This window comes from Rhineura floridana, chromosome 4 (assembly GCF_030035675.1).
Source record: "Rhineura floridana isolate rRhiFlo1 chromosome 4, rRhiFlo1.hap2, whole genome shotgun sequence".
NCBI classification, from domain to species: Eukaryota; Metazoa; Chordata; class Lepidosauria; order Squamata; family Rhineuridae; genus Rhineura; species Rhineura floridana.
Window position 1 is genome coordinate 42,798,868 of NC_084483.1, and position 13,580 is coordinate 42,812,447.

Sequence of the window (13,580 nt, forward strand, 5' to 3'; positions counted from 1 at the left end):
GGTGGTGGTGGTGGTGGTGTTGAATTCAAATTAAACAGCACTGATCCCAACAGAAATCTTACTTCCCTTTGTTGTGAACCTGCCTGTTTACTGCTGTACTCTGCAGTTACTGATGGGACCTGTTTTATTCCATGACTGCTAAGCATACTCATGAGCCTTTGGTAAAAGACTTTGCCAAGCCCCTTCTGGAAGTTAAACTGTGGGAGTCCATAGTTTAGGAGTATGATTGTACTCCTAAAGAATTATAAGCTATTGGTGAGACACAACTTCCCTTTGCTGAAGCCAAGATCACTCTTGATTACTTGTACATTCAAGTCACAAGCCTGACAGTTAATTAGTATGGCTGTAAATTTATGGAAATAAAATCTGGCATATTTATTTAAACAAAAATAGTTTCCTAGGGTATCCTTGCGCAGTACTTTTGTATACATCTTATTAAAACAAACTACCGCAATTTACTTCTGAATTTTCTATAACATTTAAAAAGTCAATAGCTATGGACTTTTGCATGTAACAAAATTTAACTCTTGATGCATTTCAAATCCAACAGGGTTATTACTTGAGAGAAATGGAAAGATAAAAAATGGATCTAATTTCTAAGACGAATATTCCTGCTTTCCAGAAAGTTTGCCCTCATCCTGACTAAAAGTGTATTATTGTTAGCTAGTAGCACCATTAAGCCCTTTCCCCCCTCTCATGCTAGTCCTTAACTGGCCATACTGCAACACGCCAGTCCATCAGTGTCAACAGGAAGTTCATCCATGCTGCTCAGAGATTCACCAGCCTCACTCCTTTCAAGGGTCCTAACATGTACACACAGTGCAGAATACTTGCATAAATGCTGTTTATAACTATGCTCAGCCAGAGGGATTATTATGACAACTTCATATTTTCTTGTCCGCAGCTTGCATTTATTAATTCTGCTAAGTAGAAGATACAGATCTTGGCAAGCATTTTTATAATAGACTGTCTTATCTTTTAAACAACCAGCCACGCAGTATTACACTGCATGGTTTGACACAAATCAGTAGGCTAGGAATAGCTCACACACTCATTATTTACAAACAGACATTTATTCATGTCAACATCCTTCAGCATATGCTATATGTCATGCTGAGCTATTTATTACTCAGAGGACACTTTTTGTGTTCAACAGTATTCTTTACTAGAAAGCAATAATGGACATTTATAGTACATTATGGACTTTGCTGCTTGCTTCTGTGTAGAAGCTTTTCTTTGGCTCAGTTTTGAAGCAGAAATAATGAAACGCTCTTTCGAGGAAGGGGAGGGGAGGAGACAAGCTAAGTAATGTTAACTAGGAGACATGCATCATCTTAATGCCCAGACACTTTAAAAAACAGGCTTGGATCAAGGGTAGTTAAACTATGGCATTTGCTCCCACAAAAGGCAGTGACGGCCACCAACTTGGATGGCTTTAAAAGAGGATTAGACAAATCCATGGAGGATAATGCTATCAATGGTTACTAGCCATGATGGCTATGCTCTGCCTCCATGGTCAGAGGCGTTATGTTTCTGAAAACCAGATGCTGAAAACTGCAGGAGGGGAGAGCGCTCTTGCACTCAGGTCCTGCTTGCAGCCTTCTTATAGGAATCTAGTTGGCTAGAGTGAGACTAGGATATTGGCCTGATCCAGCAGGCTCTTTTTATGTTCTTATGTTATGCTAATATCTTATCAAAACCATATTTTATCTAGCTCTTCTAAGCCAAGTTGTATCAATGAAGGCTAAGGAGTGGCACGCCATAGAAAGATTCTACTCATACGTTCTACGCCATGAGAAACTGAACTTCAAAGGGGTGACAAGAAGGACACAGTCCTGACAGACAGCTTATTTAAAAGAAAAAAGGCTGGAGAAGAGTATTAAAAACACTCTACAACCAATCTAGGAAGAAAAGCTCTGAAGAGTATCAATAACTGGTGAAGCTATTTTAACTCATTTGGATGTGAACCAGCAACAAGGATGGGAAAGAACAGCATAGAAGCTCATAAAGGTTTCTGCATTGAGAATATTCAGGAAAGGCATCACAGCAATAAGAGAGAGCAGGATGCAGGCACAAACATATAAAAAATAAAAAGTGGTCAGTGTGGGTGTTACGACATGTGGGTGAAAACGACATAAAAACATTTCACAGGGTTATCCAGATTCTATTCTTTTCTAAGTAAGAGAATGTCCATGAAGCACAAGTCACGGGTTCTTAGTGAGGCAACTCCTATCCTTTAACTCTTCTCTTCAGACATTTTGAGCTATAGCCAGGGTTGTGTATTCTCATAATAATAAAAAAGCAACACTGAAGTTCTGCGCCATGGAAACTAACATTTTGTAGTTTGCATATGCTATGCAACTTAAGCATATTTAAGTAATTTACTCTGCTTCTATTAGTACCGGACACAAGCAAGCCACATACCCCTCCAAGACTTCATAAGACAGTGCTCATCTTCTTTCCATTAGGGCTAGATTTTTGATTTAATAAAGAGAAAAGAAAAGAAGAGACAAATATTCTAGGAAACTGAACTATGTACCAAAATGCCACATTTTGAACCTTTTCTGTGATGCATCCTTGTGAAATTCACACAAGAAATGTATACGGCTGAAAGTCTCCCTCTATAACTTTTGTATTGTAAACAATACTGAATGAAAAATGACACCAACTCATCAGCTTTCAGTCCTTAATCAAGTGGCAAAACATCCAAAACCTATGGAGGGAAAATGTAGTTTTAAGACAGATGTTTAGCACTAAAAAGTTCCATGTTTAAACCATAGAAACAGAAAACAGACATGGGTGTGCTATATTTAGAGCATGTATACAGGAATTCTTTTATATACTATGCAGAGTGTACTAGGAATCACACACATTTATTCTGTTAGCATTGGACTTTCCCCCCCTTACATGGAAGCCTGATCAAGATCAATACTAATGTAAAACGTACTATTTCTTAAGTGGGGTATATACAGTTTCAGTGCAAATCATGAAATTAAGGATGTTCAAATGGATCTATTTTAGAGGCACCACAATTTAATATCAATTCAGATTCTGGATTAATATTTTTACAGAACAGCTAAATATTATTTGCTTTTATCAACACTTGCTTCTGTTAATGAGGTTTCTCCAAAAATGCTTTACAGCATCTATGGCACTGTTGATAAACAGTTTCAAAATCTTCATCGTTCCCCTAAGGCAAAAAGCAGAGACAAAATATAAAAAACACCAATTTAAGTTAAACAGATTTGTGAATTATAGACTACAATGTTGATTTTGAGCTGGAAAGGACTAATAGTCTAGGATACTTACATAGTATGGATCTTCAATAATAAGCTGTTTCTGTGGATCATAGCTCCCAAGCAGCTCAATCTGAGCTTTGCAGTTTTTAACTTGATTGCTTTTTCTTTTCAGATCTCTACAATACAAAGGATTAGACAACTTTTTATCATTAAGTGTGTTTTTTTTGTTTTCATTTGATATCACGATGTCTTTAGCGTTTGCAGTATATACAGGAAACAAAAATCACTGTCTATAAAGGAAAACACACACCTTTGACAAAGTCATATGCTCTCGCTAATACATATGTATAAAAAATATGTATAAAAATAATCAAATCTAGTTAATATCACATAAATATGTATCAGGATACTTGCAATAAGGCTACATGGCTTTTGTCAGTGAAAAGAATTCACAATGTGTTTTCTTCAATCCAATTATATTGTTTATCTTTAGCTGTTACATACAAGATCTATCTGAAATATTTATTTATTATTAGAAGATTCAGGAAAGAACACTTGCATGCCTTCAGTGAACAATACCGCCTTGGATTATGATACTTTTTAATGTTTCAGTTTGCTTAAAACGCAACATATGACATCCAATTGCATCTGTCTGTCAGTAGAACAGATTCCCACACACTCAACAGGGCTTCCCCTTGCTCTCCTCCCTCCTGGAGCCCCATTTGCCATGATAGTCTGCTCTGAAAGGTTGGGAGATCCTTTGGAGCAGCTTTTAGGTAAGGCTGCAGGGGTAAGAAGAAGCCCAGTTATAGAAGTGGACTTCTGTTCCTGTGACACTGGCTCTGAGAAACGTTGCTGAACTGCTGGATAATACGCAGGCTCTCGGAAAGGCGATTGTGGCCACTTTGCTGCTCCTCCGGTCCTGCTGCTGTGTTACTGTGAGCAAAGCCATGATTTGGATTAGCATGTTGTCCAAATCATGACTTGTTGTTTGTCTTGCTCCAGACAAACCACAAACGGTAACAAAGGTTGTTCTTGGTTTACATTTCATGGTTTGTCTGGAGTGAGAAAAGCCACACACCTTGGTTTAGATGACATGCAAGAAAAACGATGGCTTAGCTCTCCATAACACAGCAGACTGGGGGAGGAACAACGTGGCTGTGATCTCTCTAGGATACCACTCGCTAAAGCTAAGCTATGATTTGGCCTAGCGTTGTGTGCAAATGGAGTCTGAGTCAGACAGCTGTCCTATCAACTTCAGTAGCAACTATGATGATAGGCTGTGGCAATCCAGGGTTTCAAACAGGGGACATTCTCAAAACTACATAGAGATGGTCTTTGATGTCTGTATACTAATGCCCAGAGTATGAGAAACAAACAGGACGAACCTGAACTCTTAATACAGGAGGGTAAATATTACTTAATAGGTATAACTGAAACTTGGTGGGATGACTCCCGTGACTGGAATACAGCAATTGAAGGATATAACTTGTTCAAAAAGAATAGAAAGGGAGGAGTTGCGCTGTATGTTAAAAACAAATGGCTTTAAAAGAAGATTAGACAAATTCATGGAGGACAGGGCTATCAATGGCTACTAGCCATGATGGCTGTGCTCTGCCACCCTAGTCAGAGGCAGTATGCTTCTGAAAACCAGTTGCCGGAAGCGTCAGGAGGGGAGAGTGTTCTTGCACTCAGGTCCTGCTTGCGGGCTTCCCCCAGGCACCTGGTTGGCCACTGTGAGAACAGGATGCTGGACTAGATGGGCCACTGGCCTGATCCAGCAGGCTCTTCTTATGTTCTTATCCCTGCACAGAAATACAGGAGGATAAGCTTTGTAGCTCTTCCGAGAGTATCTGGATTAAAATAAATGGGGCAAGGAATAAAAAGAACATGGTGAATGGAGTCTACTACTGACCACCCAAACAAGCAAAAGACGAGGATGAAACTTTTGAAAAGCAAATTGCCAATGTTTTGAGGAGGCATGATGTAGTAATAATGGGGGACTTCAATTACCCCGATATCTGTTGGGAGTCAAATTCTGCTAAACACAGCCTCTCCAAAAAATTCCTGACTTGTGTAGGAGATAACCTTTTCCTACAGAAAGTGGAGGCAGCAACTAGAGGATCAGCTATCCTTGACTTGATTCTAATCAATAGAGATGACTTGGTGGATAAAGTGGCAGTTACGGGAACTCTGGGGTAAAGTGACCATCCTACACTTGAGTTCTTGATTTTAAAGGGAGCAAAAGCTGTGAGCAGCCATTCTGGGCTTCAGGAGAGCAGATTTTAATAAACACAGAACAATGGTAAGTAAGGTTCCATGGCAAGTTACCCTAATAAGAAAAGGAGTCCAAGATGGGTGGGAGTTTCTAAAACTGGAAATTCTAAAGGCAAAATGGCAAACATTTCCATCAAGGAAAAAAGGGGGAAGACAGCAGAACAAGGCAATGTGGCTTCACAAAAAGCTTAGAGATTACCTGAAAACAAAAAAGGACACATACAGGAAGTGGAAGAAATGCCAGACCACAAGGAAGAGTACAGGCAGGTAGCACAGAATTGCAGGGATGGTGTCGGGGATGCTAAAGTTGAGAATGAGCTGAGGTTAGCAAGAGATGCCAAAAACAACAAAAATGCTTCAGGTACATCTATAGTCAAAAACAGAAGAGAAACGGTGGTACAACTACTCAGTGAGGATGGCAAAATGATAACAGATGACAAAGAAAAGACAGAAGTGCTCAATTCCTACTTTGGCTCAGTCTTCTCCCATAACAAGGTCTATGACCCTCCTGGCAAACATGAAGTTGAAGGGACAGTTTGAAATTGATAGATGAATGCCTAACTACTTTGAACGAGTTCAACTCTGCAAGGCCCGATGAACTGCATCCTACAATATTGAAGGAACTGGCTGAAGAACTCTCAGAAACACTGTCTATTATCTTGCAAAATTGTGGAGGATGGGTGCACTGCCAGATGACTGGAGAAGGGCTAATGTTGTCTCTGTCTTCAAAAAGGGCAAAAAAGAGGAACAGGCCAGTTAGCCAGACATCAATCCCTGGGAAAATTCTGAAGGAGATTATAAAACAGTTACTTTGTAAGCATCTTGAAAATAATGCAGTGATTCCTACAAGCCAACATGGATTTATCAAGAACAAATCCTGCCAGACTAATCTTATCTCATTTTTTGATGAGGTAACCTCCCTTGTAGACTGTGGGAATGCTGTGGACACAATATATCTTGACTTCAGCAAAGCTTTTGACAAAGTGTCCCATGACATTCTGATTAGCAAACTGGCTGAATGTGGGCTGGATGGAACAACTATTAGGTGGACCCACAGTTAGCTACAGAATCATACTCAAAGAATGCTCATCAGTGGTTCCTTCTCAAACTGGGGGGAGGTAATGAACGGGGTACCACAGGGCTCGGTCCTGGGCCCAGAGCTCTTCAATATTTTTATTAATGACTTGGATGACGAGGTGCAGGGAATGCTTATCAAATTTGAAGATGATACAAAATTGGGAGGGATGGCTAATACCTTGGAAGTCAGAAACAAAATTCACAGTGATCTTGATAGGCTGAAGCACTGGGCTGAAAACAACAGAATGAAATTTAACAGGGATAAGTGCAAAGTTTTACACCTAGGAAAAAGAAACCAAATACACAGTTATAAGATGGGGGATACTTGGCTCAGCAATACTACATGGGAAAAGGATCTTGGGACTGTTGTTGATCACAAGATGAATATGAGCCAACAGTGTGATGCACCTGCTATTTTAGGCTGCATTAACAGAAGTATAGTTTCCAAATCACGTGAAGTATTAGTTCCCCTCTATTCGGCAATGGTTAGGTCTCTTCTTGAGTACTGTGTCCAGTTCTTTAAGAAGCACTTCAAGAAGGATGCAGACAAATTGGAACTGGTTTAGAGGAGGGCAAAAAGGATGATCGGGGACTCGAAACAAAGCCCTATGAGGAGAGACTGAAAGAACTGAGCATGTTTAGCATTGAGAAGACTGATGGAAGATATGATTGCACTCTTCAAGTGCTTGAAAGGCTGTCACACAGAGGAGGGCCAGGATCTCTTCTCGATCATCCCAGAGTGCAGTACAAGGAATATCGGACTAAAATTGCAGGAAGCCAGGTTTCAACTGAACATCAGGAAAAACTTCCTATTAGAGTGGTGGAACAATGGAACCAATTACCCAGGGAGGTGGTGGGTCTCCAATGCTGGAAGCCTTCAAGAGGCAGCTGGACAGCCACCTATCGGGTATGCTTTAAGTTGGATTTCTGCATTGAGCAAGGGGGTTGACTCGATGGCCTTAAAGGTCCCTTCCAACTCTACAATTCTATGAAATTGAATTTGGGGCCTTCTGCATGCAGATCAGATGCTCTGCCATTGAGCTTCAGCCCTCTCCCCCAATGCTGGCCAATCCAGCTATGCAGAGATAATGTTACCCAATCCCTGGTGAAGCAATAACATTTTAAATTGGAGTATTGTTAAGTATGCCTCCAGTTTGCTTGTAGGGAAAATGACAGTATTTTCATGTTTTATGAAAAAGATATTCCATACTATAAACCAGTAGCTCAGAACCCACCCACCCCAGACCACTTGAAAATTGCTGAGGGTCTTGGCCGACCGCTTAATGATTTTCCTCCCTGTTGTAGCAATTGTAATGCACTGTGCTAGATGCTACATAATTGTCTTTTATTGTTTGTTTTATTTTCTATATTGCCTTGCAAAAGTAATCAGACCCCTGACCAATGCTCTCATATCACTAAATTACAAATGGTACATTGTAATTTTGTTCTGTATGGTATTTTATTTTGAAACACTGAAACTCAAAATCAGTTATTGTAAGGTGACATTGCTTTTAAGTTGGGAAATGTTCCCAGAATCCTGGGAAGTGTAGTTTGTGAAGGGTGCTGAGAGGAGACTCCTATTCCCTGACAGAACTCCAGTTGCCAGAGTGATTTAACAGTCAGCCACTCTGATTGAAGCTCTGTGAGGGGAATACAGCGTCTCATAGCAACTCTCAGCACCCTTCACTAACTACACTTCCCAGGATTCTTTGGGAGAAGCCATGACTGTCTAAAGTGAAATAAAGGCCTGGTGTGGATGTGGCCACTGACAGCTTTGGTTTAAATTTGAGTGGGAGACTACATGTGCCTGCTATAGAATGAAAAGGTGGGGAAAACACTGAAAAACAATGATACTGTTCGCAATGTTTTCGTTTTGGAAAGGGGTTTTCCTCTGCCCAGTGCCTGCCCACCCACCCAATCTCCTCTCCTCCCCTCCCCCAGGTCAGTTTCACTTATCCTAAGTATGGTTGCAAGGTTGTAAATCCCACTGAACTCAAAGAGCATGCAAATGATCCAACCTGCCCTCCCCTTCTCCTCCCTCTCATCACCTCCCTTTTGCCCCTTCCCTCCCCCTTCCTTCGCCCCTCCCCTTCCAATCTCCTCCTTCCACTCCCCTCTTCCCTCCCCATGGTCAGTTTTATTTATCCTAACCATGATGGCATGGGAGTAAATCCCATTGAACTCAATAAGCATGCAAATGATCAGACCTGCCTTTCCCCTCCTTCCCCTCTCCTCTCCCTTCCTCCTCCCCTCCCCTTTCTTCCTCCTTCCCTGCCCATTCCATCCCTCCTCCCCTCCCCATGGTACTTTTACTTATCCTAAGCAGGATTGCACAGGAGTAAATCCCACTGAATTCAATAAACAAATGATCAATCCATTCTTAGCAAACTTGCACAGGATCTCATTTCTTACCTCTTGAATTAAAAAGCAGAGGAATTCACTAATAGGCAAAAAAAAAAACCCTTGCAGTTTAAGAATGTACAGATAGCCAACAGATACTTCTATTAAATTTTAGAAAGCAGGGAAATTGGGCAGCTATAAATTTGTAGAGCAGTCCAATATGTCAGAGAGGAGGTCAGGTCTCCTGCTCCCATGGTGCATTCACAACAGCTGCCAAATTTCCCTGCTTTTTAAAGTTTGATAGAAATATCTGTTGGCTGTAGGTACGTTCTTAAATTGCAAGGTTTTTTTGCCTATTAGTGAATACAGCTATAATGCAGGAAGTTCCCTGACTATCCTTGTTTTAGAAGAAGAGTGTTGTAGGGAGACCCTTCAAGGGCTTAGCTTCTATTATGAGGCACTATATGCAATAAATCACATGAGGCTGGAATTGTAAGAAACATCATCATCTATAAGCAAAAAACATTTTTTTACAACTTACTGTAGGTTGCTTTCATCCATACAAAGCATATAATCAAATGTCAGGAAATCATCTTTTGTAACCTAAAATTCAACAAATATGTTTACACATTGTTAGTAGAGATCCATAATATCTGCCTAATACAACAATTCCTCTAATGCCAAACAATAGATATCTGTAATAATTGTTTAGTGGCCAAGAGGTCCATCTTAGAAAAGTAAAACTGGAGAAAGAAGAAAGTGTTTTAGCAGACATCCAGGAAGATGAGAAATGCCTCCAAGAAATGTGGAAAAATGTTTATTTATAATTACTGGATATATTTATTTAAATTTAAAGAGACAGAAACTGTCTTGCTTTACTGCCTATCTACAGTGAATGTCAACGCTTTAACTTTTTCTCCACTTAGATGTTTCTTCATTTAAGGAACTAACTAGAAATGTGAGATGCATGTGAAGTTTTGATTTTTACTTGAGTGTAGTCATGGGAGAGTCCATATTTTTGACTAGAACAGCTGGTACTTTTCCCTCTCAAAACTGAGGAAGATTTGGTTTCAAATTGATGGGGCAGTGGGAAAGATATACAAAGTGCATGTATATTTTCTGCAGGTTAGAAAGCATAACTGGAAGGGCAAAGCACTCAATTTTGATAGCAAAAATCTGTTCCATGGCCATTTATTCAGAGAACATTTGTACAAGTCATTGTTCAGATTATCTCTCATACTAAACACTATCCAGATATTGTGAGATAAAGCCAGAAGGATTATGGCATAAAAGTATTTTTTAGGATGTGCTCACTTGTCATTGGTTTATCCTCTGAATTATGTTAATGGAAATATTCAGAGAAGATTTTGATATATTAAAAAAAACAAGTGTGTGTTGTATCTTTTTATTAAATATTTTAAAGATTGAGAAAAATCAAAATGTCAAAAGAGATGGAAGACAAAACAAAAGGTAGATAGTATTGTTTAAGTGCTGAAATGATCAAACCTATTTGAGTTCGGTCAGCTTTATATGAAGTGGGCTAGAGGGAGCTTAAGGTCAAAAATGGGCATCAATGTAGCTAAAGAAACATCATTAAAAAGATTGTTGGGTTTCTTTGTAAATAGAATAAAACTAAAGCATGACTTCACTAAGGCAAAACAAAAGTCAGAACAGGTGACATATCCTTTGTCTAACAGAAATGCTGCAGTTTTGAACCCATCTAAAGAAGGTCAGGCCTTATAGGAATTTTGATAAATTATGCATTTATTTTTTTACAACTGAAACATTTAAATCAATTATCATTTAGCATCCCTCATATCCTACAGTTGTCTACTGGAGCAGAGCTGTAGCTGTTGTTTAAGCTCTGAACTAGGAACAGTTTTCATAGTGGAGGGAGCATGCCAGTGGCATCACTCATGGGTCTCTATTGGGACTGGTGCAATTTAACTGGTGCCAGGGATGAAAACCCAAACCAGCAATTACGCCAAATTCTTTAGCACAGTGGAAAGCCAGAGTATGACCCAAATGTCGGAGGAACGAGCAATAAAAACAAGCAATATTCATTATAAGTGTGAAGTGATTCACCGCGACAGCACAAAAATCCGAAGTCATCTGAGTCAGGGTACAGCACTAACAGGTACTGGAACATGGTTTCATCCAACTCCTTACAAAGATGCTGTTGAAGTTTCCATTGCTCTAACCACTATGACATATTTTATTTTAACATTTAATACTTTGTCAATCTACACACCGACACATAGCTGTTACCGAGACTGGGAAATAATTACAGCACAACACACTCCAAGGTTTCTGGAAAACAACAGACTCCTTCTACCTGTCGTGCTTTATGGGCCATCTGAATGCCATGATTTCTTAGACAGCTTAAAGCCCTTGCATCTGGGGAGCGTCCCACATTCCAGTCAGAAACAGCACCGCTGTCTATTATCCACTGCAAACAACAAGAGCATACGCATACATACATTTAAAGCAATATGGGTACAGTACCTGCCTGGCAATATGATTCATGGCAATGCCATGCTTCCTCATGCAATCCTGGCCCCGATAATCTGGAGGATTTCCTATTTCATATGTAGATGTGGCTGCACTGTCTATCCTCCACTACAGAAAAACAAGTCAAAATATTTATAATCGTACTAACAGAAATATGACTTCAGTGACTAAAACAAAGCTTACCTGGTTTTCAATGTTTTCCTCAGCTACAAGTTTTCTAAAAACAGCTTCAGCTATGGGAGAGCGGCAAATATTTCCTGTGGAAAGAAAGATTCCATCCAGTGAGCCTGAAATATTTTCTCACATACATGTTGCTCTTATGGTGAAACATTTCAAATGGCCACAGAACCTGTGTAGGTAGATGTGAAGAAGGGGGGGGGCAAGCCTTGGCCTTCTTTGGCTTCAGCCAGAGGGAAGGAGTTGCTTGTATCTTCGGCCTTCTCTTCTGATGGAGAGAGCCACAGAGCTCCTTGGTTCCCCCTTCTGTGCAATTTTTCAGCCATGCTCACTTCCTGCCCTCCTCATCTTGCTTGTGAGAAGCCCATTATCAGTCACAAGTAGTGGCCGAGTTCTGACAAAGGTGGACTGTTACAAGTCAGTACATATCAATGGACTGCCTTCAAGTCGATTCTGACTTATGGCAACCCTATGAATAGGGTTTTCATGGTAAGTGGTATTCAGAGGGGGTTTATTATTGCCTTCCTCTGAGGCTGAGAGGCAGTGACCAGCCCAAGCAATGTACTAGAGGCTTTATTGGTTTCCAGTAGCATTTCTGACAATGCCAAGTGACTGATGGATTGATTTATGACATAAGACAAGTTGAATCCTAGTTTCACAAAAGACAATTTCACCAACACATCCTACTGTAACTACCAACACCCAAAGCCCAAGCATTTTCCAGTTTTTAAAACTAATTCCTAACCACCTAGTGAAATCACAGCCTATGAACTGCTAAGATTTCTACTGTCTCAGAATCACCTGTTTTGACTCAGGCTACAAGTACATTTGTACTACCGCAAGAAAACCAAACTGCTCTTCTAAGTCCACACTAGTAAAATACAGCTGGGCCTCAACAAGGAGTTGCAAGTAATTACATGGGAGAGGTATAAACTCCTTCCTGACCCATCTCCTCTCCCTACAAATTAGCCTGAATTCTTATAGTTGGGCATTACTTGGGAGTAAGTCCAACTGTATTTAATATGACTTATTTCTGTGTAGATTTGTAGACCAAATTCTTCCAAGCTACACAGGAAGTGGACTGGACTGTGAAAAACCAACCCAAATTGTCTTTGCATTTTGACCAATTTGTAGGGCAGTACAATATCTCAGAGAGGAGGTCAGGTCTCCTGCTCCCCTGGTGCATTCACTATAGCTGCCCAATTTCCCTGCTTTTTAGAGTTTGAAAGAAATATGTGTGGGCTATAGGTACATTCTTAAACCGCAAGGTTTTTTGACTATTAGTGAATATAACAACTGTCTGCTGGGATCATAATATAAGAGCCCAGCTGAATCAGACCAAGAGTCTATCTAGTACAGCATCTTGCTTCAACACAGCGGCCAACCAAAGGTTTCCAAAAAGTCCATAAGCAGTATGGTAACATCCCTCCCCTGTATGCACCCCCCCCAGCTACTAGTATTCAGAAGTATACTAACTGTGATCCAAACCCCAATCTGTTGGAAGGGGTTTGGATGAGATGGACGTGTATTTTGCCTAGCCCTGCCAGATTCAGCCAGCGGGGATATTCCTGCCAGTTAGGAATGCCCCATCCAAATGGCAGGCAGATGCTGCAGTCAGCAGTAGTCAGCAGAATCTCCCAAAATTTAGTGTTTTGGAGGTGGGGCTGGGCCACACAGGATCCACTGGATTCTGAGCTGCCCCTGCTGCTATCACATGATGGCAACAAGTCCGATCTGGGACTCTTCACTGCACCAGTCAGGTTGCTGGTGCATCAAACAGGCATTCCTCATGCCTGTCCTTGCAAGCATGAGCAGCAGAGCTTTGGATGTGATGGTGGTGACTGCACCACTCCATCAGTTCCCACTACTGCCAGCCAGGGGTTTGGATTCAGCTAGATGGAGCTTTCAGGTTCAGCCATGGCTAAAGCCAGTGATGGACAAATCTTCCGTTAATGTGTC

At 40.6% G+C, this 13,580-nt stretch overlaps 1 protein-coding gene across 3 annotated transcripts in view; it reads right to left on the bottom strand.

Annotated features, from left to right (window-relative positions):
* The window catches only part of ACP1 (acid phosphatase 1), a 35,808-nt gene that overhangs the window by 15,687 nt on the left and 6,541 nt on the right, over positions 1-13,580 (bottom strand). Inside the window, exons 2-6 of one of the 3 annotated variants that reach the window (XM_061622875.1) lie at positions 11,628-11,701; positions 11,269-11,382; positions 9,475-9,536; positions 3,310-3,415; positions 2,855-3,190 (exon numbers count right to left, since the gene is read on the bottom strand). In XM_061622875.1, coding sequence (XP_061478859.1) covers positions 3,113-3,190; positions 3,310-3,415; positions 9,475-9,536; positions 11,269-11,382; positions 11,628-11,701 — 434 coding nt within the window. In that variant the 3' untranslated portion in view covers positions 2,855-3,112. Of the gene's footprint in view, positions 1-2,854; positions 3,191-3,309; positions 3,416-9,474; positions 9,537-11,268; positions 11,383-11,438; positions 11,553-11,627; positions 11,702-13,580 lie in introns of those variants that run through there. The other 2 variants (XM_061622874.1, XM_061622876.1) reach the window with 2 other exon arrangements.